At 38.2% G+C, this 26,627-nt stretch overlaps 1 protein-coding gene across 6 annotated transcripts in view; it reads right to left on the bottom strand.

Moving 5' to 3' along the window:
* LOC145991405 (uncharacterized) overlaps window positions 1-26,627 on the bottom strand; it is a 48,094-nt gene that overhangs the window by 15,415 nt on the left and 6,052 nt on the right. For 5 of the 6 annotated variants that reach the window (XM_083127399.1, XM_083127400.1, XM_083127396.1 and 2 more), the window contains exons 3-5: window positions 20,116-20,258; window positions 14,520-14,567; window positions 12,260-12,394 (exon numbers count right to left, since the gene is read on the bottom strand). In XM_083127399.1, the coding sequence (XP_082983525.1) occupies window positions 12,260-12,394; window positions 14,520-14,567; window positions 20,116-20,258 (326 nt within the window). The remainder of the gene's footprint in view (window positions 1-12,259; window positions 12,395-14,519; window positions 14,568-20,115; window positions 20,259-26,627) is intronic. The other variant, XM_083127395.1, reaches the window with a different exon arrangement.

The raw sequence follows: 26,627 nt of genomic DNA on the forward strand, positions 1-26,627 counted from the left end.
TTTTGGCCTGCTGTGCTGGGGGGAGGATGGGAATGACCTCTGTTCGCACATAGTGACGGGGGATGAAACGTGGATATCATACGCCACTGGGGAGTCGAAGCAGCAACCAATGTCATGGCGGCACTCTGGTTCTCCTATAGCAAAGAAATTCAAACAAACACCATCAGTTCACAAAATCATTACAACCGTGTTTTTGGACCAAAAGGGTGTGATTTTTGTGGAATTCTTGGAACCAGGACGAACAATTACAGCAGAGGTGTATTGCGAAACACTGAATAATCTGTGAAGTGCCATCCAAAATCGGCGGAGAGGAATGCTACGCTCTGGAATTTTTCTGATCCATGACAATGCCCGTCCACACACAGTTGCTCGTACTGTTGAGACAATTCAAAGATTTCGATGGGAACTATTTAATCATCCCCCTTATAGCCCCGACCTTACCCCCAGCAATTTCTTTATTTTTCTTCACCTGAAAAAGTGGCTTGCATCAAAGCGTTTCAACAACAGTGATGTGCTCAAGACATCATTTCTGGACTGGCTGCACTCTCAGGCGACAGATTTTTACGCAGAGGGATACAGAAGCTTGTACCACACTATCAGAAATGTCTGGAGGTTAATGGTGACTATGTCGAAAAATAGCCAAGGTATGTACTTGTTTATCAATCACAATAAATTTCTTCTCCTACAGGGTAGCTACGATTTTTTGCTTACGAAATTCCCTGACTTTTCCAGGTTTTCCAGACCAGAAATAAAATTTTTCCAGACATGTTTGTCGTCATGATTTCTGCTTTTGAACCTCGTGTTTTTCAATTAAATATGTAGGCACGTTAATTATTATGAATATGAATATACACAGTTATTAGCTGAAAATTTACCGAGTGATTAATATAATGCTATTCAATGAAAAAATAAATAACTATTGTACTTCCCAATTTTCACCATAGTCATTACAATTAAGGTGGTGTAAAAAAATCAATAAAAAAAAGTGGCATAGGTATATCAAAGCTTTACAATGTAACCTGTATACAACCTCAATTAGCCTATATCAATACAAATGAGAAACAACAGAACATTAGGTCATGTACCTTTAGAAAATATGCAATAAGTTTAATGATTATATTTTTTAATTTATTGAAAATAATAGGCTACATATTACGGAAATTCAGAACTTGAATGGGGGCGGTGACCAACCATACACCTAAAAAAAAGGAATCAAATATCTCCATTATTTGAGTTTTCCACATGCTGGAACCAATTTTATATTACGGAAAACATCGAAATCTGTCTTTTAAAAGGTAACAGTTCGGAATGTTTTATGATTTTTTTTTTTTAATTTTCCTAGCAGGAAGACTAATTATCATAGAATTTTGGCAATCATTGTGACACGAAATTTGAACCTTCCTTAAAATCATGAGCACTATTTGGATTCGAAAAAAGTTATTTATGTTGAAAAAAAAACTTCAAAATGACCTTACTCAATCATACACGCTTCCCACGGACAAGGTATTCTCCAGTTGACAAGCTACAGTAAGTATCGTAAACTAGTGGGAATGAATGTAGAACTAAATCTGAACCTTAGTAGAGTGCATTCAGGGTCTTTATTTTAATTCTAAGACAACCAAACCTGACATTCCTAACCTAACCACAAAAGCATATATTCACAAAATCTTAAGTAATCGCTAAAACTCTGCAGTATGTGTTAACAGATATAAATCGAAATCGAACCATGTAAAAGTTGCATTTGTAGCATGATGAAATCGTAATATAACAAAAGGAACTTGGGCTCATTTTCACCACTTGTCAGCATAATTTCATTCTACACGCAAACAATACGTAAAATTACTATCGGCATGAAACCAACATTCCTAACCTAACAACGATGTGTGACCAGCGTACGATTAATTCCTCTATTTCGCACCAGTTTTTAAAAAATAAATTCGTTCTACATGCACAAAACATATGCATATTTGAATAATGACGTCACTCATAAAATCACTAATTTCTCGGGGGTAACACATCTCTGCAATGTAAAAACTACGACAACGAGCAAATGAACTAGTTGATCAGGTTGCTTCTGAACGGGTTGCAAATGAAGGACTCAAATTCACAGAACGGGTTCATGGGGGGAACGAAGTAGTGAGCAGTGGCGCAGGAACGGGGGGGTACAGGGGTACATTGTACCTCCCCAAATTTTTGATGGGGGTACTGTACCCCCCTAAATCCGTAAATCGAGTTGTACCCCCTGTAACCCTCCTTTGGTAATTTGACAGCCGACGCAAGGTGCTACTGTTAAAAGAACATATTCAATTCACCCAATAAAAAAATGTATATTGTTTATAACTTAGAAGCATTATCTTCCTTACCACAGAATTCAAACCATTATAAACTTATTCTACTACATTGCTCTTGCTACCAGTTAGTTCATTGACCTATGTTCTTGGAAACCTCTTTAAGGAGATGAAAATTGTTTAAAATGTGTGTGAAACGATGGAATCAGATTTGCTCTCAGAAAATCACGCTGCAGACAAATGCTACATTGCGGAAGGGGGGGGGGGGGTACACTTTTCTAAAGAAGTTGTCAAGTCGATTCGAACATAAGATACAAATCTTCATCGGAAGAGTATATGACTGACCCTATTTTCGTTTGCATATTTATAATGGAATTTTCCGAAACGAAGTACTTACACGAACGAGACGAGACACGACAGACCAACTTGGAGGGTACAATGTACTCCTGTACCTCACCCATATTTTTCATAACTTGGTAAGAGGGTGTTCGGAAAACTATTTTTAAACCTATATATTAAGATATTTTTTTGAAAATAGAGTCCCAATTAGCCTTTCTGAGCATCAAGTGAATCTAGAATAAGTTTTAAAAACTTCAGAGTGGAAACCGAAACAAAAATAAGCCCAAACAAAAACGAAAAGGGCCTCAACACACAGGAGACAAGATGACGCTGTGACAATTCTCGACTCATCCCATCGCGATATCATTCCTAGGTGAAATGATTTTTTTTCTAGACATTTTAACAGGGTGCAATTGCTATTTTATTAGAGGGAGAATTATTTTTACCTTTGTATTAGGTATACTTAAAATTGGACATTAATTGCTTAAAATCTAATTTTGATATCGAATGCAACACAAACACAACGCTATTTTAAGTTAAACCCTAAAGTCAAACTGTAAGAAAATTACATTAGTCAGATGAATGCACGAGATAAATGAGACTCAATGCAGGTTCTATTGGTAGATTTTTGATTGGATTCACAAAGTCTTTCAGTGAGATGGGTATGTTTGAATGATTTATTAGGTTTATTTTACTTCGCATTTCTGCCTCTTTTGGCTAATCGTGAAGATGAGGATGAGTGATGATATGATGAAATTGATGGACACTCACAAGCAAGTAACACCCATGCTCAGGCCCGGATTCGAACCCGGGACTTCTGTGTCATAGCATGCTATTCTAACCCCTCCACCACGGAGGACGGCGAGGTGGGAATCTGTTTTGGATTTTCTTTGCAGATGCAAAAATCTTTGTGACGTGCACATGCTTTGGCTTACATTAAAGTTTACCGTTTCACAGCAATGAGAAATTGACATGTCACCCTAAAACACACGCATGTAGAATATCTGCATTCAATACTACTACATACGAAAAGAAAGCTTGGCCGACTCTTCACATTGACCACCAAAGATTATATATAAAAAAAAAATTAAAAAATTGAGCGTATGGCTTTCCTTACTTTCTCTGAGATCTGAAGGATTTCGGTTTTGTATATGTAGTGACTAGTATTAATACTTTCAGTGCTTGAAGAGTGTCATTAGTTACAGCTAATTATATAACAAATAAATGTTTTGTCAAATGTTTCACATATATTTCAAAGTTAGACATATTTCGAGTCTGGAACCATCGCAACTCAATTGTTTTTCCTTTTTTAATACAACACCCTATATAGATATCTGAGAAAATACCAAATACATGGCTTCTAAGAGGCATTGGATGTGGTACACATCTGCCATAAATTGTTGAAAGATATTTTTATGCGTAGCTATGGGACTTTAAAATTAGAATGAACTGAACTGAAGTGGAACACTATAAGTATGATATATTCAATAATGTGGTTTCTATATCCAGTGGGTGGGAGATGATTATTCCTGTGGGGTGGCTCAAGATCCTCCTCACCCCCTTTAATATCAACATGCATTAAAATGAATAGACGTATCTTTGTTCGCAATTTTCACATTTCGAACTGCTGATTTTTTGTTCCGTTAAATCCAAATTAGGCCAGAATGAGGTCCAGAGCTTTATATGTTTCAGAAATGTTATCTGGTTTTAAAATCTGTTTTAAAAAAAAATTCTAAGAAAAACAAAGAAAAAATATTTATGCAAATTTCGCATTAAATAACAGGACATTTGTGTATGTTGTTCTAAAATAGAATATTTCCCATGGCTTCACATTATACCTAAGTATCAAGGACGTATTTAGGGGGTCCTCATCCCCCTCCCCGAAAGACTTACCAAGTAGTAAAAGTAAATAATCAAAATATTGTTTAGCATTTGTTATATAATCGATGGTTATTTCTGCTGAACTTACTGGAAGGCAAGGAATTTGGCTCATACGGCTTTGAAGGGTTCCAAAGGTTTATGCATACTGCTAATGATAATGGCCATAAAATATTAATCAGGAACTTTTCTTTTCGTTAATTGGATCTAACTCCTTTTTTGTTATTCAATAATATTCAATAATTTTTCTATTTGACATTAAATTTCTTTGCAGGGCAGTTGTTTTTATGCAAATCTTGGTGATCTTAACTACACGTTCGCCAGATAATTAATACGTTCTGTTATATCTCTATTGTTATACTATCTTTTACCTATTCATGTAATAATAACAATAGTCTAATAGACTATTATTTAATTTACATATTTAATTAATATTTTAATTGAGATAAATACATATAATTATCCTAATTATTATTTATAATTTTATTATTATTATTATTATTGCGACACTTGGTTGGACCTCCGAAATGTATTTCTAGATACGTGCCTGCTAGATATAGGTACCTGTGAAGTACTATGTGTGATATATATTTATATATATATATATATAATGGTAAAGGTAAAAAAAGGTAAAGTGTTCCCCTGTGCATAGCACCACGCCATGAAGGCGTATAGGGGGTGTGGGGGTAACGCCCCACACTTTCTTGATCCGGTCGTGAGTGGGGGTGATGTGATCAGCATCACGCCGCTGACCGCCTTTACCCCCCAGGGTTTCCCCCAGGTACCCATGTTATTCGACGCTGGGTGGGCGCCGGGGCCGCTTTCACCGTTAGAAAAGTTCCCGGATTTGAACCGGCCGGGGATCGAACCCAGGACCTTGAGCATGGTACTCAGACGCGTTACCGACTGAACCACCGCGGCCACTTATATATATATATATATATATATATATATATATATATATATATATATATATATATATAATGGGAAGCTGAATTTTGTACCCCCAAATGAAAAACGTTCCTGCGCCACTGGTAGCGAGTCCCTTTGTTTTTACTCGGCGTCCGCACCCGTCCAGTGTGACGTCAACCACAGCCAGTTACGTGATATTTTGCTCTTCAAGCTTTATTGCAGATCCAAAACCAATGAACTGTCCTAACACCAACCTGCTCCGCTTCACGTATCAAAAGAGAACGGGTTCCGAACGGGTGTGTTTTTGAAGAAAGAAAATTTCCACACCACACACAAAGCTAAAGCAACATTTTTTGCGCACGAAATTCTGAGGATGGCTGGTGCGTAGGTTTCGTCTTGAGTAGCTTGTTCTCTAAGGAAAAATCTCACGCCTCTCCAAATTCCGGTCTTGAACAGGTTCACAAGAACGAGTCGCAAAATACGGATCCAAGAACCTAGATCCGAGAGTGAATAAATATAGAATTGAAATGCGAAAGGACCATAATTTTGTACGTAATAAACTAGAAGTCATAATGACGAGAGGAACAAGTTTCTGAACTGAATCTTTTGGGGGGACTGGAATCACCAGAACCAAATTCGGAAGTGGAAATGAAACGTTCGTTCATTTTGTAACTGGTTCTCCTGCAACTCCAAAATGCGCATAAATTCCAGAAAATATGCAAAATTCCCTGACTATTCCCTGACCAACCAAATTCCCTGACTTTTCCCTGTTTTCCAGGTTTTCCAGTCGCGTAGCAACCCTGTCCTATCATTTTCTTGTTTTTTTAAAAAATATCGGCCCTTTTTTTTGACCCTCATATTCAAATAAACGTTTTGATAAATCTGATTTTTGTTCATTTTCTTGAATATCTAGTTTACGTTCATTAATCCTTGTGCAGATGTCCCTCTTGATTTTTCCAATGTATTTTTTACCACAGTTGCAGATACAAGAGTATATTCCACAGTTATTTAGTGCATCTATTCCTTTTTTTTTTTTTTATATGTGTTTAATGTATGACAGGTTGTATTTCCTGGTTTAGAAGCCAAATTTAAGTTATGTTGTTTGAGTAAATGGTGTAATCAATTCCTCATGTAGAACAGCAACGGGGTAACCAATCCAAATTTTACTTTTCTTGTTCACATTCTTTTCTAATTGCTTATTGTTTTAGGTTTGATGAGACTTGCATTGTAATTTTGTCTATATATTTTTCATCATATCCATTGACTATGGCTATTGTCTGAGATCACAATTGATATGTTTGTTATTTAATCAGTATTTGTACCTTACATACACATTTTTGGTCCTTTCCGGGATGGATGTTTTGTGCAACGTGACATTCTGTTCAAGTTTAAGTGCTAGTGCAGTGCTTTGGACTGGGAAACAACAATTTCTTATAGCAGCCATATTGCCAAAAATGGAGCTCGCTGTAATTTCATTCCATTGTCATTTGCGCAGCACGAGAATGTAAGCAGCTGCATTTCATTCATCAGTTTCTTCACAACAATGGTGCAGGAGGTCGGTAAGTACATTTTATTTGTCTGGCTCATTCCTCGTCATTCATTTCCACTATCCTTTCATGTTCTGCTACGAAAATGAGTGAGAGTGAAGTGCAACAGCATCTTGTTAGGCAACGAGGGACTTTAAAAGGAAAAATCCGAATGGAAATCAATTCAGCAAAAGTGAAGGAAACATTGACGAAGTGTGTACACGTTTCAATGCATTGTCTCACATTTGGGCGAACATTGAGCAAATGCAAGATTAGTTAGAAGCTGAAATTGGTGCATCGCAGGATTACATCAGAGACGAGTTGGAAACAGCATACTACACGCTGAGTGCCCAGATGCAAGCTTTACTAATGCAGCACGATAAGGCTCAAGCGGAGCATGATGCTGTCAACACATCGCATGTCACAGCAACCAGACTCAAAACTTCCTACAATGGAATTGTCAACTTTCAAGGGTGATTATCGACACTGGCTGTCCTATGAAGACACTTTCACATCTTTAATATACAATAACAAAAGACATCACTTCCATTCAGAAATTTCAGTATCTTTGTTTGTCATTCGAGGGCGAAGCATACAAACTCATTCAAAATTTACCCATCACGGAGGCAAACTACATATTCAAACAAGAAGCTAATCACATAATCGTACATTCATGAAATATTGCACATCAAGGCAGTTAGCAAGGAAACTGCTCCGGAATTGAGTTCCTTAGTGGGATGTGAGACAAGCAACTCAAATGCAGTAAAGGCACTGTACACAGACGTACCTTTGGCAGACATGTTACTCACTCAGCATTTTGTGTCTAACCTAGATTCAGAAACTAGGAAGGCGTGGGAACTGCAAAATAGTGAAACAGATTTTATCTTCACAGACGACTTATTTTCGTTTTTAGAAAGACGGTGTCAAGCTTTGGAAAGCATTCAGCCCACACCAAGTGATGTAAATAAACAGTCAATCAAAACTCGGCATTGCAATGTACGATCAAACAATAGTTCTCCTAAGTAATTCATTAGCACAACTAGTGCGAACTCCTGTTTATTCTGTAAAGAGCCACATGCTCTCTTTAGGTGTGCATCATTGATCGCCACGACTAACAAACAGAAGTATGATTGTGTTAGAAGGAATAAACTTTGCAGTAACTGTTTATCTCCAAATCACTTAGTTCGGCTATGCAAGGCAGGTTCATGTAGAAAATGTTCTCCCAAGCATAACACATTGTTGGATAATGACGGTCCATCACGAACGTCATTTTCCAGTGCAGAATCCACAGAAGCAGACAAGAATGATAATTCTCAAGTAACGCAAAATGAGAATTATAATCAAACTCCACAAGCTTCTTATTGCACGCTCAAGGGGCAACATACATCACGTATATTACTTTCCACGGCAGTGGTAAAAGTCTAAAGTCATGCAGGGCAATGGATCAACAGTAGAGCCTTACTAGACAGTGTATCCCAGAGCCACTTTGCGTCTGAAGAGTTGATTCAACGTCTCAAAGTGAAGAAATATCCTCAGCATTTACCAATTCAAGGCATAAACAATGACGAGTCACAAACTAATTTCAAGGTGAAAATTCATTTACAATCTAGAGTATGCATATGGCATTCAAACATTGAATGCTCAGTATTGCCATGTCTCACAAGCAATATACCTTCAGAATGAGTTGACCGGGCAGCGATTAAAATTCCAAGACGTGTAACATTAGCAGATCCAACATTTGATGTTCCAGCGAAGATAGATCTTTTAATAGGCACACAGATCTTCTTTGAAATTTTCAAGCCTGATCGCATAACACGTTCAGTTGATTTGCCAGTCCTACAGAACACTGAATTTGGGTATATAGTCAGAGGATGCATTCCACAACAACGCAGTGCCAACAATTCAGCAATATCATGCTTCCTCCGAACAGAAGAAAGTCTTCAGCTACAGCAATTTTGGGAACTGCAGAAGATATACACCAGGCCTAGAACAAAAGAAGGAAATCAGCTGTGAGCATCACTATTGTGAAACACAGTCAGGGACTTAACAGGCAGATTCATCATTCGACTTCCACTCAAAGAAAGCCGAGAAGTATTGGGCGATTCACTTCAGCATGCCACCAAGAGATTTCTCCAACTAGAGAAAAGACTTGAACATCAACTGGAACTAAGGATTAGAATTTCTTACACAAAATTCATGAATGAATATGAACGGCTAGGTCACATGGTACCTGCAGCACAATTACTGCTATCTCATGACCACAGAGTATCTTACTATTCGGCATCATTCTTAGCTACTCAATGCTTACAGCAACTGGCAGACAGTGAAATCAACAAGCATCCTTGCATCAGTAGTATCATCAAGGAAGACATGTTAGTTGATGACGTAGTGAGCGGAATAAAGTACAAAGTGCAAACTTCTGATCCATGTGGTGTTGCTCACTTTCGAATCAGTTCGGTGCTTTGTGGCATTCACGCCTTGCAAAGTAACGTTTCAGCATTCAAATTTGCACCACTGACTATGTTTTTGTTGAAAGCAGTGCCGGATCTACAAGCCGCAAAACCTCGCAGTGTGGGAAGACCCGGAGACAAGTAAGCCTTTAGGGGGGCCTCAGCCATTGACATAGTAGAGGGTTCGTGTATGTAAAAAAATAAACAAATACAATATATACAGGTAAAGGTAAAGTTAAAGTTCCCTGTGCACATAGCACCTTGCTGTTTAGGCACGTTTAGGGTGAGTGGGGGTAGGGCCCCACATATGTTCCGACTAGAATGAAACTAGAATCTAATCAGACTAGAATTTTACAAGAAATGCAGTGGTGGAAGTTCCTTCACCCTATCTTTAATCAGGAAAAAGTTATGACTGCATGATTGTAAAAAATGCATAATTTTCCAGGTGTGAGAAAACAGTGTCATATATATATCACATCACCATGGGCTCCGAAACCGGGTAGGTCAGGGGATCTGGGCCCCTCCAGTTCTCAACCCCCCCCCCCACCTATAGGGGCCCCAATGTATAACTTTCAACATATTACATAACTTTTGCATACAGAAGCTTGCATACATGGGAAATTACTCAGGATTCTGCTTTCAAATGCACAGAATCAATAATGAGGGACTTAGTTTGAATGTTTTTCTTCTTCCTTTTTCAAACCGAGAATGAATTAAGGAAAACGCTTTGTATATTATGACAGGGTGGACAGTTGGGGTGCCAAAAATCAACCTTGCCTGGATGAAAATTTTATTTTTGGGATTCCTCTTTTTTTTTTTTTTTTGTAAATATGTGTGAAGATATTAAACTCCTACAAAGGATTGTAGGAATACATATTATAAACCGAATATGATAATCAAATTCTCATTCAAAAGTTACATGTAAAGCATTATGTTGTAGCTATAAATACATAATCACAGTAGTACAGTGAATTCTTTGTCCAGCTAATAAAGATAGATGGTATATGTTTTGTTGTCAAATCTAGTTATTGTAATTACAATTTTTCAAAGGTTAACTCAAGTGTATTAGGTCCCAACTTAAAGAAAACAACTACCCCACCCCGCAAACAAAAATAAATCAGTATTTATGCTTTACTCAGCTTTGCCATCCACCCCTTAATCTCCGAAGAAATCAGCACCTTCCTATTTTTTTTAAAAAATGAGTTGAATTTAATATGTTGAACATCTGCTTGGAACACACCAATGTGGTTCCCCCTAAGCCTAACCTGTTTCCATCATGACCAATTGTACCCAGCCTAACTCCTTTACTTTTTATAGGGGTGTTAAGGGACTTTTGAATCACCTTGTAGGCCCTTGTATGTGACTTTGTCAACATGAGATGAAGAATTACACACACACACACACACATACATGCACGTATACGTGTGTGTGTGAAGGTAGGTAGGTAGAACGGGCTCTTTGGTAACATTTTGCAGGGGGGCAGAAGATTTGTAGATCTGGCACTAGTTGAAAGATCATTTTTAGCACATAAGATGATCCTCACAGACAAAAGGCGGAGTTTGACTGTGGATAACATGAAAAAGATTGTTATGTATTCAGGGTGGCCACTCTAGGGCTAGGATAAAATTCAAGTAATGTTTTCTCTATTTCAATTAATGCCTCTCACCACCCGCATACATAACACACACACATATATTAACAATATAAAGGGTGTCTCTGATTTCAATGTATCCAATAATTCTAATTCAATTAAATTAAATGGTATATATATTTAAAATATTTAATTTAAAGTGCGGAGTTTACATTTGCCATTTCTCATACATCAGACTAAAAATACATCCACAAACACAAGTCACAAATATTAGGGGATAAATAAAAATGTTAACGAAACAAGAATTTCAACTCAAATTTACCTAATCAACTTCAAGATATCTTATCTTGAAATAATCTTCAGTCTGTCAGATAATTCTGTTCTGCAAAGCACATTAACAAAGTAAATAGATTGAAAGAATTCTGTTTTATTTTCCAAGCAACTTTCTTTTCTTTTCCTTCCTTGATAAAAATAAAAGCTAAACTGTGAAAAACTTGTATCAGGCATTAATAAATATTAGGGATGGGACCGATTAATCGGTACTCTATCGGTATCGGCCGATATAGGCATATCGGTGTATCGATAAAATTACCGATTATTTTACCGATCCGATATACTGATAAATATCTGATAATTTAGTATAAAATTCTGCCATTTTGTTGTAATTTGAATGGATAATCTGCATGCCCTACTTTCTAAAAAAGTAAATGTCTTAATACATAATTTCTTTCTCACTACAGTCACCTTGAAACACACATTGATTAAGGAGGTCAAAACCTTTCAGGTTCTTCAAGGATCATTTCTAATTTTATATCGGATCAGTAGAATATCGGTTATCGGTAAATTTTATATCGGTATCGGCCAAAATTTCATATCAGCCCATCCCTAATAAATATGTATAAATTCAATTGGATTTGGATTAATAAAAGTTACAGTTTTTCACCTCAGGTCAGTGAGTGATAGAGAAGGAACAGGTGGGAGTGAGGCTGCTAGTCGGTAAGTAGGTCATGGCCCTCAATGGACTGTTGCCGCGGGTTATTTATTTACGCTCATAATGACATCCATACCCAGGTTGGGATTTGGCCTTGGGACCCCCGGTTTTGTAGCCACTCCACCACGGAATTCAGCTTCAAATAGGAGACAATACTAATGACAACCATACTAGTTGACTGGACCAAAATTACCAATTAACTGTATCAACCAAATACGACTACTGCACTATTTTTTGTTAAATAAAGAACAAAGTGTTCATAAAACCTACGGAAATATACTTACAGGTGCCTGCATTGGTTTCCTCTCATCATTTTCTCCATCTGATCTGTCATCCATCCCTTCATCGCGAAATGAATCATCATAGTCATCGTCATCATCATTCATTGTATCATTTGCTGAGCACTGGATCTGAATGCTCTAAAAACAGAAGACAATAATTATGCACTTCAACAAAAAAAAACAAAAAAACTGAGCAATGAGTACAGCAAAAACATATTTTCAAACAGCAAATGCAATAAGGTTTGAACATCAGACTGTGTCATTCTGAGAAAGTGTTCTACCACACGAGTTCTCAAAGTTAACCTCTGCTTTCACCACAATTTGCACCAACTCTGAAAGAAAAAATCTAAAGGATAGGTAAGAACCATGTATGAAAGAACCCTTTATTTGAAGGGTTCTTTCATACATGGATCACTGACTGGTGCCTTTGCAGATACAGTGGAATGCCCCTAATAATATGTACTAAAAATTTAAAAACTACTTAACTTTTTCAATGTATCTCACCTTTTTTACATATTTATATGTAACAATCAAGGGCCACAGAGGTCCAGTCAGTAGGGTATCTAACATGTAGGAGACACAGGTTCAATGGGAGTTTTCCCAGTAATATACCTGCATGGAGCAACTCTAGGGTTAACACAGCCTCTAATAAATGGGTACCTGGAGACAACCCGGGGGGGGGGGGTGGTCAGAACACGGTGCTGATTGCATCACATCCACAAGTGCCCAAGATTGTGAATGCATGGAGCTCTACATACCAATCCTACCTGACCATATGCTCTCAGTCTATAACAACATGTACAGAATGCAGCTTTACCTTACTTTACATAATGATTATGATTCATCGATCATTACGATTTCTTCAACATATGGAATACATTTATAGGAGAGTTTCTTTGTAAACTTCAGAACTTGGGCCACTTTATTTAGCAGCATATCAACTGAAAGAAATGTCCAAATTGGCACAAGAAGTAGAAAATTGGAGAGGCAGAGAATAATCCAGAAATGTAGTTTGCTTCATGATCACAGTCTCATTTATCAAATACTAATATAGTGTCTTCTAGAGATTAATGCAAAGCAGGTACTTCCAGCTGTTATGCAGGTTGCATTCTAGTGGCACAATAACCTCTTGAAGGCACTGTATAACTCATGGATCACTTCTAGTCTTGCCAACTGTTCGTCAGAAATGCCACAGCAGTTATCTTCCAAATTGCAATTTGGCATGTAGTAAGTTGAATAAGAATAAAACTGGATCATACTTGAGAAATAGTTCTAGAGTTCTTGTAGCCTCCAAATAAAGTTATCAGCAAACTTAAGGGATGGAATTGATTATTCTATTATTCTGCTCCAGATCTCAAGAAAACTGCCATTAATTGGTGAGCAGACACTAAATTAAATTTTGTATATATTCTTAACAAGAAATGGTTATTCAAAAAACAACTCATTTTCCAAACATGCATTTTAAGATAGCTTGTAACTTTAAACATATACAGTGCCTTTCATGGCCGAGGTGGAAAAAATAAAAGTTCGTTGTTTTATTTATGATTTGATTTGCTTTATTTTACTTCGCTTTTTGTGCCACTTTTGGCTAATTTGAGAAGATGGGGATGAGTGATGATATTATGAAAATGATGAATCGACACTCACAAATATCCATGCCCAGGCCAGGATTTGAACCCGGGACCCCTGGCATCGTAGCGCGATGTGCTAACCACTCTGCCACAGGGGCCGGCAAAATTCATTGTTTTAAATTGTAAGGATATCATGGCATTATTAGACTGCAGAAAAGCACAAGTAAACTAAAACAAAACAATCTAAAATACTTGCTAACACGTTAACACTTCAAAAACACGTGCAAACTGGAAACCAGCTATCTGGATACTGAAGCTCTGACGCATCCAGTGCTAAGGTCAGCGTAAAACTGTGGGCGTGAATGCAGGCAGATGACTCATTTCCTGCCACGCTAGCCACTGCTTCATGGCCACCTCAGCCATGAAAGACATTGTAGAAATTGTAAACCCATCGACTGTGTAATGCACAGGGTGTGGAGGTGATGTATTTAACACCATGCTCCAGCTACCTTTACTCCCCCATGTACCCACTGATGAGAGGCTAGCTCAACTCCACAGCTGGTACATTCATGGCAGTTGCCCATCTGATATCACCCACCCTTGAACGAAACCTGAGTCTCTTGCATGATAGATGCCCTACACGCTGGATCACCAGGGCACTTTAAAACATTGTAATAATGTGCAACACTTACCTTAGTGTTCCAGTCCACAAAAGAATCATTTTCAATGTCGCCCATTTCCTGTAAATATAAGCATGCATTAAAGATTGAAACATTGCACTAAATGGACTGCAATAACCAAATACATGATCTCTTCCACAATGAAGCAAGAAAACACATTATACATAATGGATGAGTAGATGTGACAATTTTTATTGACAACTGTTATGCACAAGTAAAAAATTAAATTAGAAGTATCTGGTGCAGATCGTAAATGATATATTCATTTACGAATTCTATGTAACCATAAGGTAATAAAAATAACCATATTCTCAGAAAAAGATACTGCATATCACTAATTTGTGCATATTCACTTTTTATTTAGAATGTGAACACATTTTATCTAAGTCAGACCCATACCCAAGATTTTTTTGAGGGAGGAGCAAATTTCAAAATTGTCGGAATGATTGAATTAAGTTCTTTTACTTAGCTTTTCTGCTACTTTTGGCTTATTCATGGTCCAAAGTAATGGGAGAAAATCAACCCCCACCCCCAACACTCATAAACAGCAACACATTCGCTTACAGCAAAAGCTATCACACAGCGTACAGTTTGGTGCTTTTTGTTTACATTAAATTCTCAGAAGTATTCGAATAGTACTGTTTTCTTCAAATTAACAATGTTTTCAAACTTCCTTTAAATTTCTTATATCAGGACCATTGAACAACCATGATAATCAAAATTCTTAAAATTCTTTTCTAAAAAATTATAATAATCATCAGATATTTTCATAGGTTCTTATAGGGTCAGATTAAAATATTTCATGGTTTGAGGGGAGGGGGGCATGGCCCTCCACTGGGTATGGGCCTATATAAGCAACATGCAGTATATTTGTTTTTCAATAACCTTGGGTCTAGTTTACACATTTTTCTTGGGCTTGAGAAAAAATAACTTAATATGAAGGAAGTATATTTTATTATATGAGCTTGTTTTCAGATTAATTGTTACTTGTCCTTGAAGTGTACTGAAAGCTCACCAAGCAAACTATCAGGTTGATTATCTGCAACTAAAATAACATAAAATACTCTAATAAAGTCTTATAAAACTTGATAAGCATTACTGTGCCAGTATTTAAAACTGAAAATAAAGTAATTTTCACATAAATATAAATCCAAACCTAACAAATGAATGGCACTACAAAATACCCGGAAACTAAGAATACATTGCATAATGTTTTTTTCTTTCTTTTAAAAAAAGTGAAACCGATACAAAATTGAAAACCACTGATGATAATGATGCCAGCCTCCATGGAAGAGTAGTAAGCATAATGTGCTATGAAGTCAGAGGTCCAGATTCGAACCCTGGTCAAGGCATGTCCACCATCATTTCATCGGTTCATCATCCTGTTTAACCCAAGAGGTAGAAAGCAACATAAAATAACCAAAATAGATATCAGTTTGTTTACCACTACCACTGGATAAAATTCTCCATCTTTCTTTCTGTCCATTTCAGTGGCCTTAACCAGGATTCAAACCTGGGACTTCTGTCTTTCTGGTGTGTTACACTCACCACTTGCCCACGGAGGCCTGCAGATCAACTGTCTTAAAGAAGTTCAAATTTCTTGTCATGTGCACAGTTCTTCTCACCAAGGTGAGTTTCTAACATACCACCTTGCATAACAAACACTTCTCCCTGCAAACAGGAAGCATCATTTACGAAAAGGTACTTGTAACTGTACATTGTTCCTTGAGCATACACCCTTTGAGAATGGTCACCACTACTGGTCCCGAAAATTTGTTTACTGTGTTTTAAAACCTATTACATTTACATTACTAAGATATATTGTTTTAACAATTTAAATTCAACCTGTGTTGCACATAGTCTAAATTCTACATTTCTGTTATTCGCTCCCTACAATAACTTTCCATAACTTTTTTACTGGTGCCTCTGATGTTTAACTCAAGGGAATCAGATATTTGTCATTTTCGTTTCGGCCGCAGCAATGAGTTCTTAATTACCTGTGTGTCACATGAATGTAGACTTAACCTTTAGACGGCCGAGCAGGTTTACGAAAGTAACCCCATTCTGGCCCAGGCTTCTCGGCAGGAATTTTAAAATTGAACACTCTTTGGAGGAAAATTGTTATAACTCGGGCAATATAGGAGCAATCTACTTCGGATAACTTTTGTTTTGCAGCTAAAACATCAGCGCATGCAACTGTGTACAATTCAGAATGCTGGACCGAGGAAGGGGGGCACGACCCCCGAATTTCAATGGAAAAAACATAAATCTGGAGTTTGCCACCTCTTCTCCCACTATTTTTGGGAAAGGGTGCGAACTTTAGTATTCTTTTCATAGAATGGACATTTCCAAAGAGAATGAAACATGTTTCATGTTCCTCGGTGTCATGCAAGTTGAATAATAAGCCAAAATGTGAAACTCTGTTTTTTACGAAAAATAGGTAATTTGCATATTGCTCAGAAACTTGTTATAACTCTGGCACTATGGGAGAAATCTACAGGGTCCGGCAGAGGAGTTAGATGGTTTTGAAATGTGAATAACACACTTAATTTTCAAAGGTACAGAAATGTATTACTACAGAAATACAGGTTATTGTATGCCAATTGCCATGGCAATTCTTTATGACTTAAAATTGATGTCCTTCAAGTGACTTCCATTTACGTGTACACACATTCGAAGCCTCTCCCAGAAGTTGCGGGTGGCACGTTGCAATATTTCACCATCTATGTTTGCTTCATCTCTAATTGCAAGCTTCAGGTCGTCTAATGTCCGCGGTTTATTCACACACACTTTTGATTTGAGGAATCCCCACAGAAAAAATCACATTGTAAGGTCTGGTGACCGAGGAGGCCAGGGTATGTCACCAAACCAGGAAATGACATGTACTGGAAAAAGTTGATGAACAACAGCCATAGAGGATCTAGATGTGTAAGCCGTTGCTCCGTCTTGTTGGAACCATATGTCTTGCTGATTTATCCTATGCCAAAGCCGACAAAGTTCTGGTAAAACAGAAGTATTCATCATTGCGATATAGTGTTCGAAGTTCACCGTCACACAATCCCCACCTCCACAACAAACGCTCGATGTTGCACATTCCAGGGCTCCATGCTTACTGGGCTGACAAACAGTTAAGCAGGCCACCAACTTCTCACCGGATCGCCGATTGTTGATTTGAATTTATTTCAATTGTTCAAACGGACAAAGTGCTGACTCAATATCTTACGTAGCTCATTTAAAAGGAAAGTAAAAGGCCTTCGAATGTGTATAGAAGTAAATTGAAGGCATCATTTTTTTTTACACGAACTGTAGTGGTAAATAAAAATGGCATACAATAACCTGTATTTCTGTAGTAATACATTTCTGTACCTTTGAAAATTAAGTGTGTTATTCACATTTCAAAACAGTCTAACCCCTCTGCTGTATTTCAGATAACTTTTGTTTTGCAGCTAAAACATCAGCGCATGCAACCGTGTACAATTCAGAACGACGAACCGAGGAAGGGGTGCTTGGGGGGGGGGGGGGGGGGGCGGGCACGACCCCCGAATTTCAATGGAAAAAAAACATAAAAATCTGGAGTTTGCCCCCTCTTCTCCTGCTATTTTGGGGAGATGGTGCGAACTTTAGTATTCTTTTCAAAGAATGGACGTTTCCAAAGAGAATGAAACATGTTTCATGTTCCTAGGTGCCATACAAGTTGAATAATAAGCCAAAATGTGAAACTGATTTTTACAAAAAATAGGTAATTTGCATATTGCTCAGAAACTTGTTATAACTCTGGCACTATCGGAGCAATCTACTTTGGATAAGTTTCGTTTTGCAGCTAAAACATCAGAGCATGCAACCGTGTACAATTCAGAATGCGGAACCGAGGAAGGAGAGTTGGGGGGTGGCAAACCCCCCGAATTTCAATGGAAAATAACATAAAAATCTGGAGTTTGCCCCCTCTCCTCCCGCTATTTTGGGGAGAAGGTGCAAACCTTAGTATTCTCTTCAAAGAATGCATTTTTTCTCAAGATAATGAAACATGTTTCATGTTCCTGGGTGCCATACAAGTTGAATAATGAGCCAAAATATGAAACTCTGTTCGGAAACGTGGCATGGATATGTTGCAGGGAGGGGGAGAGGGGTGGGGTTAGGGGTCATCAATGTGAATTTCTCAGGCTTGTTCCAGACCTGTGTCAGAGTTTCCACCCAAACATAAGAGTATGAACGTCCAAAAAGCACATCCATTTCGTAATCAGCACAATGATACCATATGGTATCATCGGGCCAGTAAAGGTTAAAATGTTGCTCGATATTTCCGACCACCATTCGGATGAGGCATTAAAGTTGCTTATGTCGTTCTCCACCTCATATTTGTGTGAAAAGGGATTTTCATCTCTGATTCAAGTGAAAAGCAAGTACAGAAATATTCTTGACGTGCACTCGGATTTATGACTTAAGTTAACCACCATTGAACCCAACATACCCCAGCTTATGCAGAAAAGCCAGCCCCCAACCCTCACATTAGTTCGGCGTGAAAAAAAAAGTTTTCAATTTCAGCATGTGTGTTTAGTTAGATGTTAGACTAGAATAAATTAGTCTTTTAAATTACATATTTACTTATCTGGAATGAAGTATGTGTAATTTGTTTAAGCAAGCATAAGAGAGAGTTTCCTAAGTACTCGATGTTAGAAAAATTATGATTATAAACTGGCTGCACAACCCTACAAGTAATTCTGCCAGCGCCCATGCTTTTGGGTCCCATTAAGTGTAATATCCTTCAAGGTGGGTCCCGGACTGGAAAAGGTTGAGAACCACTGGGTTAGGCATATGCAGGAAATATCTAGTGTCTCCTACCTACCCTATCATCAAGTTGGATTTTACCATCTCTTTTCAGAACTACCAACTACCACTTTATCAGTTATCCCATAACGGCCTATGGCCTGGTTATTTCTTACTAGACAGAAAAATTACAGAACGCATAGAAATTATTAATGTCAGTTTTGGAAAGAGTAACAGTTTTGGAAGAAAACATTACAATTACAATTTACATTATTACATTAATTCAAGTACACATTAGACATTGTTTAATTTAGTGATTTGGTTCATTTTACTTCGCATTTGTGCCACTTTTGACTAATCGCAAAGATGATGATGAGTGATGATACAATGCAATTGATGAAGGGACACTCACAAACACCCATGCCCAGGCTGAGATTCGAACCCAGCATCCCTGAATCCCCTGGCATCTACTACAGAGGCCGGCTAGACATTGTTTAAATTAAAATTTATGCTTAGATAGATAGGCTAATCAAGACTGGAAATACAGTTTAAGTGGAATTTCGACCACTGTGCAATGTGCAGTAGGCATTGAACCAGCAGGGATGGTTTTCTCACATAATTTACCTCATATGTGTGCATAATACAGGCAACAATGACCTACACTCCATTTCTCAAAAGGCAAGAGATAATAAAAATATTACTTGTTTAGCAAGGCAATAAATTCAAAATACAAAATTTTGAAAGATATTAATCATTACATTTTTATAACTAAAGTTAAAATAACATTATCTTAGTAGTATTAGGGATCATTGTAATATTAACAGTCATAAACAATTATTCTTACCCATACCTCAGCAGCTCTGCTTTTTTTCTGATGTTTCCATGTAGCAATATGCTTTGTCAAGCTTAATTTGTGTGCCCGAAGTGTGTTCTTGCAAAACCTGCAGTACGCTGCATATTTATTGCCTGGAGCTGGACAGAGCCATTCTGCAAACAGTAAATAAGACCATTACATAAGACTTCAACAGAACAATAAAAACATTAATCAGAATAAAATCTGGGATCAGAAAATAAACTTAGCTACCAAACACAATTTTTTTTCACCCAATTTCAAAGCTCAAGCAATCCACCAATGAATCCATTTGTAGGAAATGATATCAGAACTTGGGTTCCCACAAAGCCAAATGGTTACTGTTCTCACCTTTGGTGCAAGTTGTCCTGGGTTGGATTTCAGGTGGGAACCCCAAAATTTCAGTTTTGACCCAGGATCATGAGAACAATTGGAGAGTTTACTGAAAAGTAGTAGTAGCAGGAAAGTCCCGAAAGCCAGAGAACATTGGTGATGGGACTCAATGTGCTAACCATACTTCACCCAAAGAAAATCTGCTGTTATGCAATGGAGTTCAGTTATTAGATACCACAATTCATATAATTTTTTCCCCTCGTATTGAAAGTTGACAGTCAATAATTCATATTCATGAATGTTTTCGAATAACACAATTTAAGCCAAACTATCAAATAATTATTCTGGGTAGAACAAGAAACGTTTATTGAAAAAAAAACAATATTCAGTGAAACCTTGATTTTACGCTTCTCCAGAGAGCAACATAGAAAAAATATATGCGCGAAAATGTAAAATCCCAGTTTCACTATATATTATTCAGCAGTCACGGGAAAATAATGCTGTACATATGTGTTTTGTGGGATAATGCATACTGTACGAGAAATTTAATAGTATGAGCAATATCTTTACTTTATTGTTTCATTGTAATGATATGACAAACATGTTACTAAATGTCATTAGATTTCTAGAACATGCACACAATTAACTGTAAAACATATTATTAATTGCTGTCAATGTCTATAATGTAGGGGACATACTAAATTTAGTTTTATAAGTACTAAGGAAGGCCACCTGAATATACATGGTGGGCCTTATATTTGGCATCCCTACTGTTTTATTATTTTAGTATAAAAATGAAAGAATAATCTTAGTGACATAATTTAGTATGGCTTCTACATTAAAGTAATACAGTTGTCAAACCATATGCCATGGAAAGGAAAGCAGCACCTCAAATTGCTGTTAAGCCTCCAGTTTATTATCATCCTGAATTATAATTAATTCCCACATGTTGGGTGAAGTGTTGAGGCATTGTTATCTTGACACAACTACAACATCCGCTTACACCAAGACTTGGTCAACCATTGAAATCCGTCCACTCTGGTGACCAAATAAATATCCTGAGCTGCCTCATGCAATCTCACAAAGAAACCTGCCACCCTCTACCACCCCCGCCTCAACAAAATCAGACACACCCGATGTTCCCCCTTCCCCATCCTCCACAGTGATCCTGACCTGACACCAGAAACATCTTTACTGTCAAGCTCAAGTTGCTTTCACACATCTCCAGGTTCACAATACCTCTTCACCGCACAACCAAATTCCCTCTGCTCACAAATGCAACCATCCAAGGTGCAAGACCTGCCCCATTTTCTTCAATTCCCACACCCTCCACCCCAAAGGAACCTGCCACACTTCATCTATATCTTTACCAACATCATCTGTGGTGACTTTTACCTGGGGGAAAAATGTACCACTCAAACCCTGGACTTTACTGTTGCCATCCATATGAACAATCGCAATATTTTCAATGTCTGTTCTGCATACCGATTGTCCACCCCTTATCCCAATCCACAAACAACTCAGTACGGAAAAGATGGGAGAAGGCCTGCATATCAGCCATGAATGCAACCACATCCCCTGGCCACCCAGTAACATTCCCAACCAATCTCAACCCCATCCCTCTGTTACCATACCATAACACTCACAGTTTTCAACAACCCTGGGAAGAGAACCACATTTTTCTACACCATGTAAAACTTTGATCTGGACCTGGCCCATCTTGCAGGTTGAACATCCACTTCTGCTTTCGCCATATATCTTTCCTCTACAATTGAAGATGCAGCTTGTGAACACAAAAATTTAAAACTTTTCCAGCATCTGATGAGTGTTACCTTTTTCCTTCTCGTTTGTTATTTAGCCCTTCTTCTTTCATCCACTACATACACTACCTGATCAAAAGTATCCAGACAAATATATCTAATTTGTAAACTGATGTCTAGAGGTCGTCATGACCTGACCAACGGGTATTAAAGGAGCCCGGAGCTATGCATTGTTCAGTGAGAAGAAGTACGAGCATAATGGGCAGTGACTTTGTACATGATCTATAAGCAATTAATTTTAAAGTGCAGCATTTTCCCAAAAATATAGCTGATTTTATACAGATCCTTTGAGATATGTATTTTAGGACATGAAATCAAGTAAGATGAACACACTTTGTTGAACCTTTTCATGAGATTAGCACATTTATCCCCTTTCTAGCCCTCTTTGATACTTCAGCACCTTCTTCCTTCCTTTTCTTTCATATTTTGTTGAAACATTGGACACAAAAATAAATGATTTTCACTCTTCTTGAGTAAATACATAAAGTCCTACTCTCATTTTGTAGAGCAGAAGAAGAGCTATAAAATGGTGTAATATAAATTATACCATGTTTTCCATAAATTATATTATTGGTACAGTGCTGAATAAAGAATGTTAGCATAACTGGTTTAGACCTGAATAAAGGCATTATATCAGCACCTTTTTGAAAACATTTTCATAGCATTCTTTTCCCTTTCCTGACCATAATTTTGCACCTTAAAATCCATTTCCTAGTGACCTAGTTATGCCACATGAGCAGGAGCAGGAAATCGATCAGAGACATTTTAGTCATTCTCAATTTGACCAAGTCAACTGTTAGTGGCGTGATAGCAGTGGTGTGGCATGGGATTTTTAAAAGTCTTACCGGTTATCAGTAGGACATTGAAGAGAGGAGCCGTAAGACTTGGGCACCTCCCCACCTCATGCCCCCCTCCATGTCTTCCAAGTAGTTCGTATAATATTATTCTGGTACAACTGCAATTCGATACTAGATTTTGGTAAAGTTATTAATCAGGGAAAAAATGTTGGCTTAAGCACTGAAGTGAAATCGCAAACATTGGTTGTTGACACAATAAACATTAGCCTAATAAAGAAATACGTAATTTGATACTTACAGAAATATCTTCTATCGCACAATTACACACACTGTTCATATAGGACGAACCAGACACCTCGGAACTCTGAGCAAGCTCCATTCGACTTGTTAATTAACTGACAATGCCCGAAAACAACACAAAGATGAAAGACACCACTCACAAAACTCGCACTGCACAGTCCCTCCCGCCAACAGTTGTTTACTTTTGTAACACGTGAAGCACCCCATCTTCCTTGCCCCCTCCCCTCTCAGCATCGGCGCTTCCCCAATAGCCAATATTTCCTTCGGAACCATACACTGCAAGAAGTCCAGTTGTACTACTGTTGCCATCTTAGTTCTTTTGAAACCAGATTTGCCCAAATCGCGAAACTTTTAGTTTCAAATAAGACGTATGTACCTAGGTAGAGTAGATGTAGTCTTCATTTGTTTCCTAACTACTCCCACTCCCATGTTTCACTAAATCCACTGAAATCTCATTTCTGACACCACTACTATTTCGTATATTTTATGTTCCTTGCTACCTTTAAGGCGTTTGCTTTATAGGATAAACGTGACGATGAGGATGCATGGTGAATTATTGAAATGAAATTATTATTATTTTGTGTATGTAATTATTAATTTTTTTAATTATGTAAGTAAAATAATAAGAACAAACATTGAAATAACCATTTCTTGCTGAGGATTCGAACCTGCGACACCTGACACTTCAGAGCGTGCTAAGATAACAATCAGGAAATTATACTTGTAAGTAATGTTTTCATCCAAAAACAGTTCTGCTACCTGAAAAACATTGCTTCAATCCAAAATTATCGCATTCCTGTGACAATGTATGTCAATCTCAATCGGCCCTTTCAACAATTATCACAAATTCCTGTATCCGAAATAATATTATATGTGTGAAATATAGAATTTTAGGTTGACATTTTTAGAAGGACAGCGGACCCCTTGACCATCCCCATCCCTCTCCTTCTCGCCCATGATGTCAAAAAAGGACAAAGAGGAATTTTCTTAATTGCTGATATTTAGGTAACTACAAAATATCACTTGGTAATTTGCTTTTCCACAGTGAGATTTGATTTTTTTAAATTTTGATTTGTCGTTTTATGTCCTCTTTATGCACAGTAAGGCTAATCAGGACTAGATCTACAGTTTAAAGTGGGATTCGAACCACTTGTGCCTCCACTGGGTATCGAACCCGGGACCCCTTGATTACAAGGCAACAACGATACCACTGCGCCATCATTCCCCAGTGTGATTGGACACCTTCAGAGTAAGATAGACCCGATTAGGCGACTTAGCTCTTTTCTGTCAATTGAATATGGTAACACCGATCTGTATCCAGTAAGGATCACCGGCAACTGTGGCGGCTTAACAGGCATGGCAATATCCCGCCTTCTTCTTCTGCCGTAACAGTCTTTGCCGCAACGCGAAGTCTTCCTTGCATGGGCTCACGAACCTTTCCTTATGTTAGATCAGGAGGGCCGGTGTCAAGAAAAAATGTCAGTCTGGAATATTTACTTTACGACAATATTACCAGTTTATGTATGTAATAATATTTTAAGACAGATTTTTCAATTCTTTATATTTTGCTGATACGTGGCCACGGTGGCTCAGTCGGTAACGCGTCTGACTACCATGCTCAAGGTTCCGGGTTCGATCCCCGGCCGGTTCAAATCTGGGAACTTTTCTAACATTGGAAGCGGCCCCGGCGCCCACCAAGCATCGAATAACATGGGTACCTGGGGGAAACCCTGGGGGGTAAAGGCAGTCAGGGGCGTGATGCTGATCACATCACCCTCACTCACGACCGGATCAAGAAAGTGTGGGGCGTTACCCCCACACCCCCTATACACCTTCATGGCATGGTGCTAAGCACAGGGGAGCACTTTACCTTTTTTTTTTTTGCTGATACCTGCGGTAACATGCACGCCACGCCTCTGCGTGATAGTAATATCAAAACTTGAACCATGGTTGAGTAGACACGTGTAATAACACAAAGGGACCGCCATGCATTAAAGAAAGTGATTTGCGAAAATCACCAGTCTTCATGTAAAAACAACACCTAGGAGTTCCGGAATGCTACCGATTGTCCAACAAACACCACGACTGCACCTCGAGAATTGAAACAAATGGGATTCATGGTCAAGCAGCCACCAACAAGTAAAACATTACTGCTGTAAATGCTGAGCATCGCTTGCAGTTTTAACAATGATACCACTGGATTGTGGACAACTGGAAACGTGTGATTTAGGGTGACAAATGTGGCAGTCTGGTGGAAGGGTTTCGGTGTGGCAAATGCCTGGAGAATGATACCTGTCAGAATGTTTAGTGGCAACAGTGAAATTTGGAGGAGGTGGTGTTACAGTGTGGGGGTGTTTTTCATACAATGGAATGCAGTGGGCCCTCTCGTAAAACAATAGAAATCTACATCCAGAAGGGTTCAAAGACATTTTGACCAGTTTCATCCTGTCAATGGCAGAAGAAGAATTTAGTGATGGTGATTGCCTGTATTAGCATGATAGCACTCCCGGTCATAAAGCAGGGCCTGTAACGTAATCGTTTACAGACAATAACATAACAAAAATGAATTATCCAGCCCAGAGCCCTGACTTGAATCCCATTGAACACCTTTGCGATGAATTAGAATGCCCCCTTTGCTACAGACCACAATGACCCACATCTGGACAAGCTCTGGCTGCAGCCCTTCAGGAAGAATGGGCTGCCATTTCTCTGGAGACATTCAGACACCTGATAGAAAGTCTCCCCCGTACAATTAGAGCTGTTACTGCAGCAAAGGATGCAACTTGTGGCACATGGTACATCTGATGACAGTTTTGAGTAGGTGTCCAGATACTTCTGATCAGATAGTGTATTACTATACATGGCGAATCACCTCCAATGCACTTTGCCAACAACTATCTGGAAACATTAGATTCAGGGGTGACCCCCTGAGATTTCTTGAAAGACCTTACATAATTCAAATTTTGAAACTGTAGCATGAAAAACAAAACAAAAAAAAAACACAGAGGAGAAGTGCCGTGAAAAACAGCAGTTTAAGTACTTAAGCAAATTATCCTAGTGTTGGGGATGCTCTATGAGAATTCTCTTAACTGGGGGAAAGCATCACTCCACCTTTCCCCACTTTAAGCACTGTTGCTCCCCCGAGAAAAAAAAAATCCTGTGGGCAACCTTGATTGCATTAGCACTGGCTGCCACACATACTAAGTAAACATAGTTAGGGTTGCCAGATTACCCGTATATACAGGATTGTCCCTTT

Source organism: Lepisma saccharinum, chromosome 8 (assembly GCF_977018435.1).
Source record: "Lepisma saccharinum chromosome 8, izLepSacc3.1, whole genome shotgun sequence".
In the NCBI taxonomy this organism is placed as follows: Eukaryota; Metazoa; Arthropoda; class Insecta; order Zygentoma; family Lepismatidae; genus Lepisma; species Lepisma saccharinum.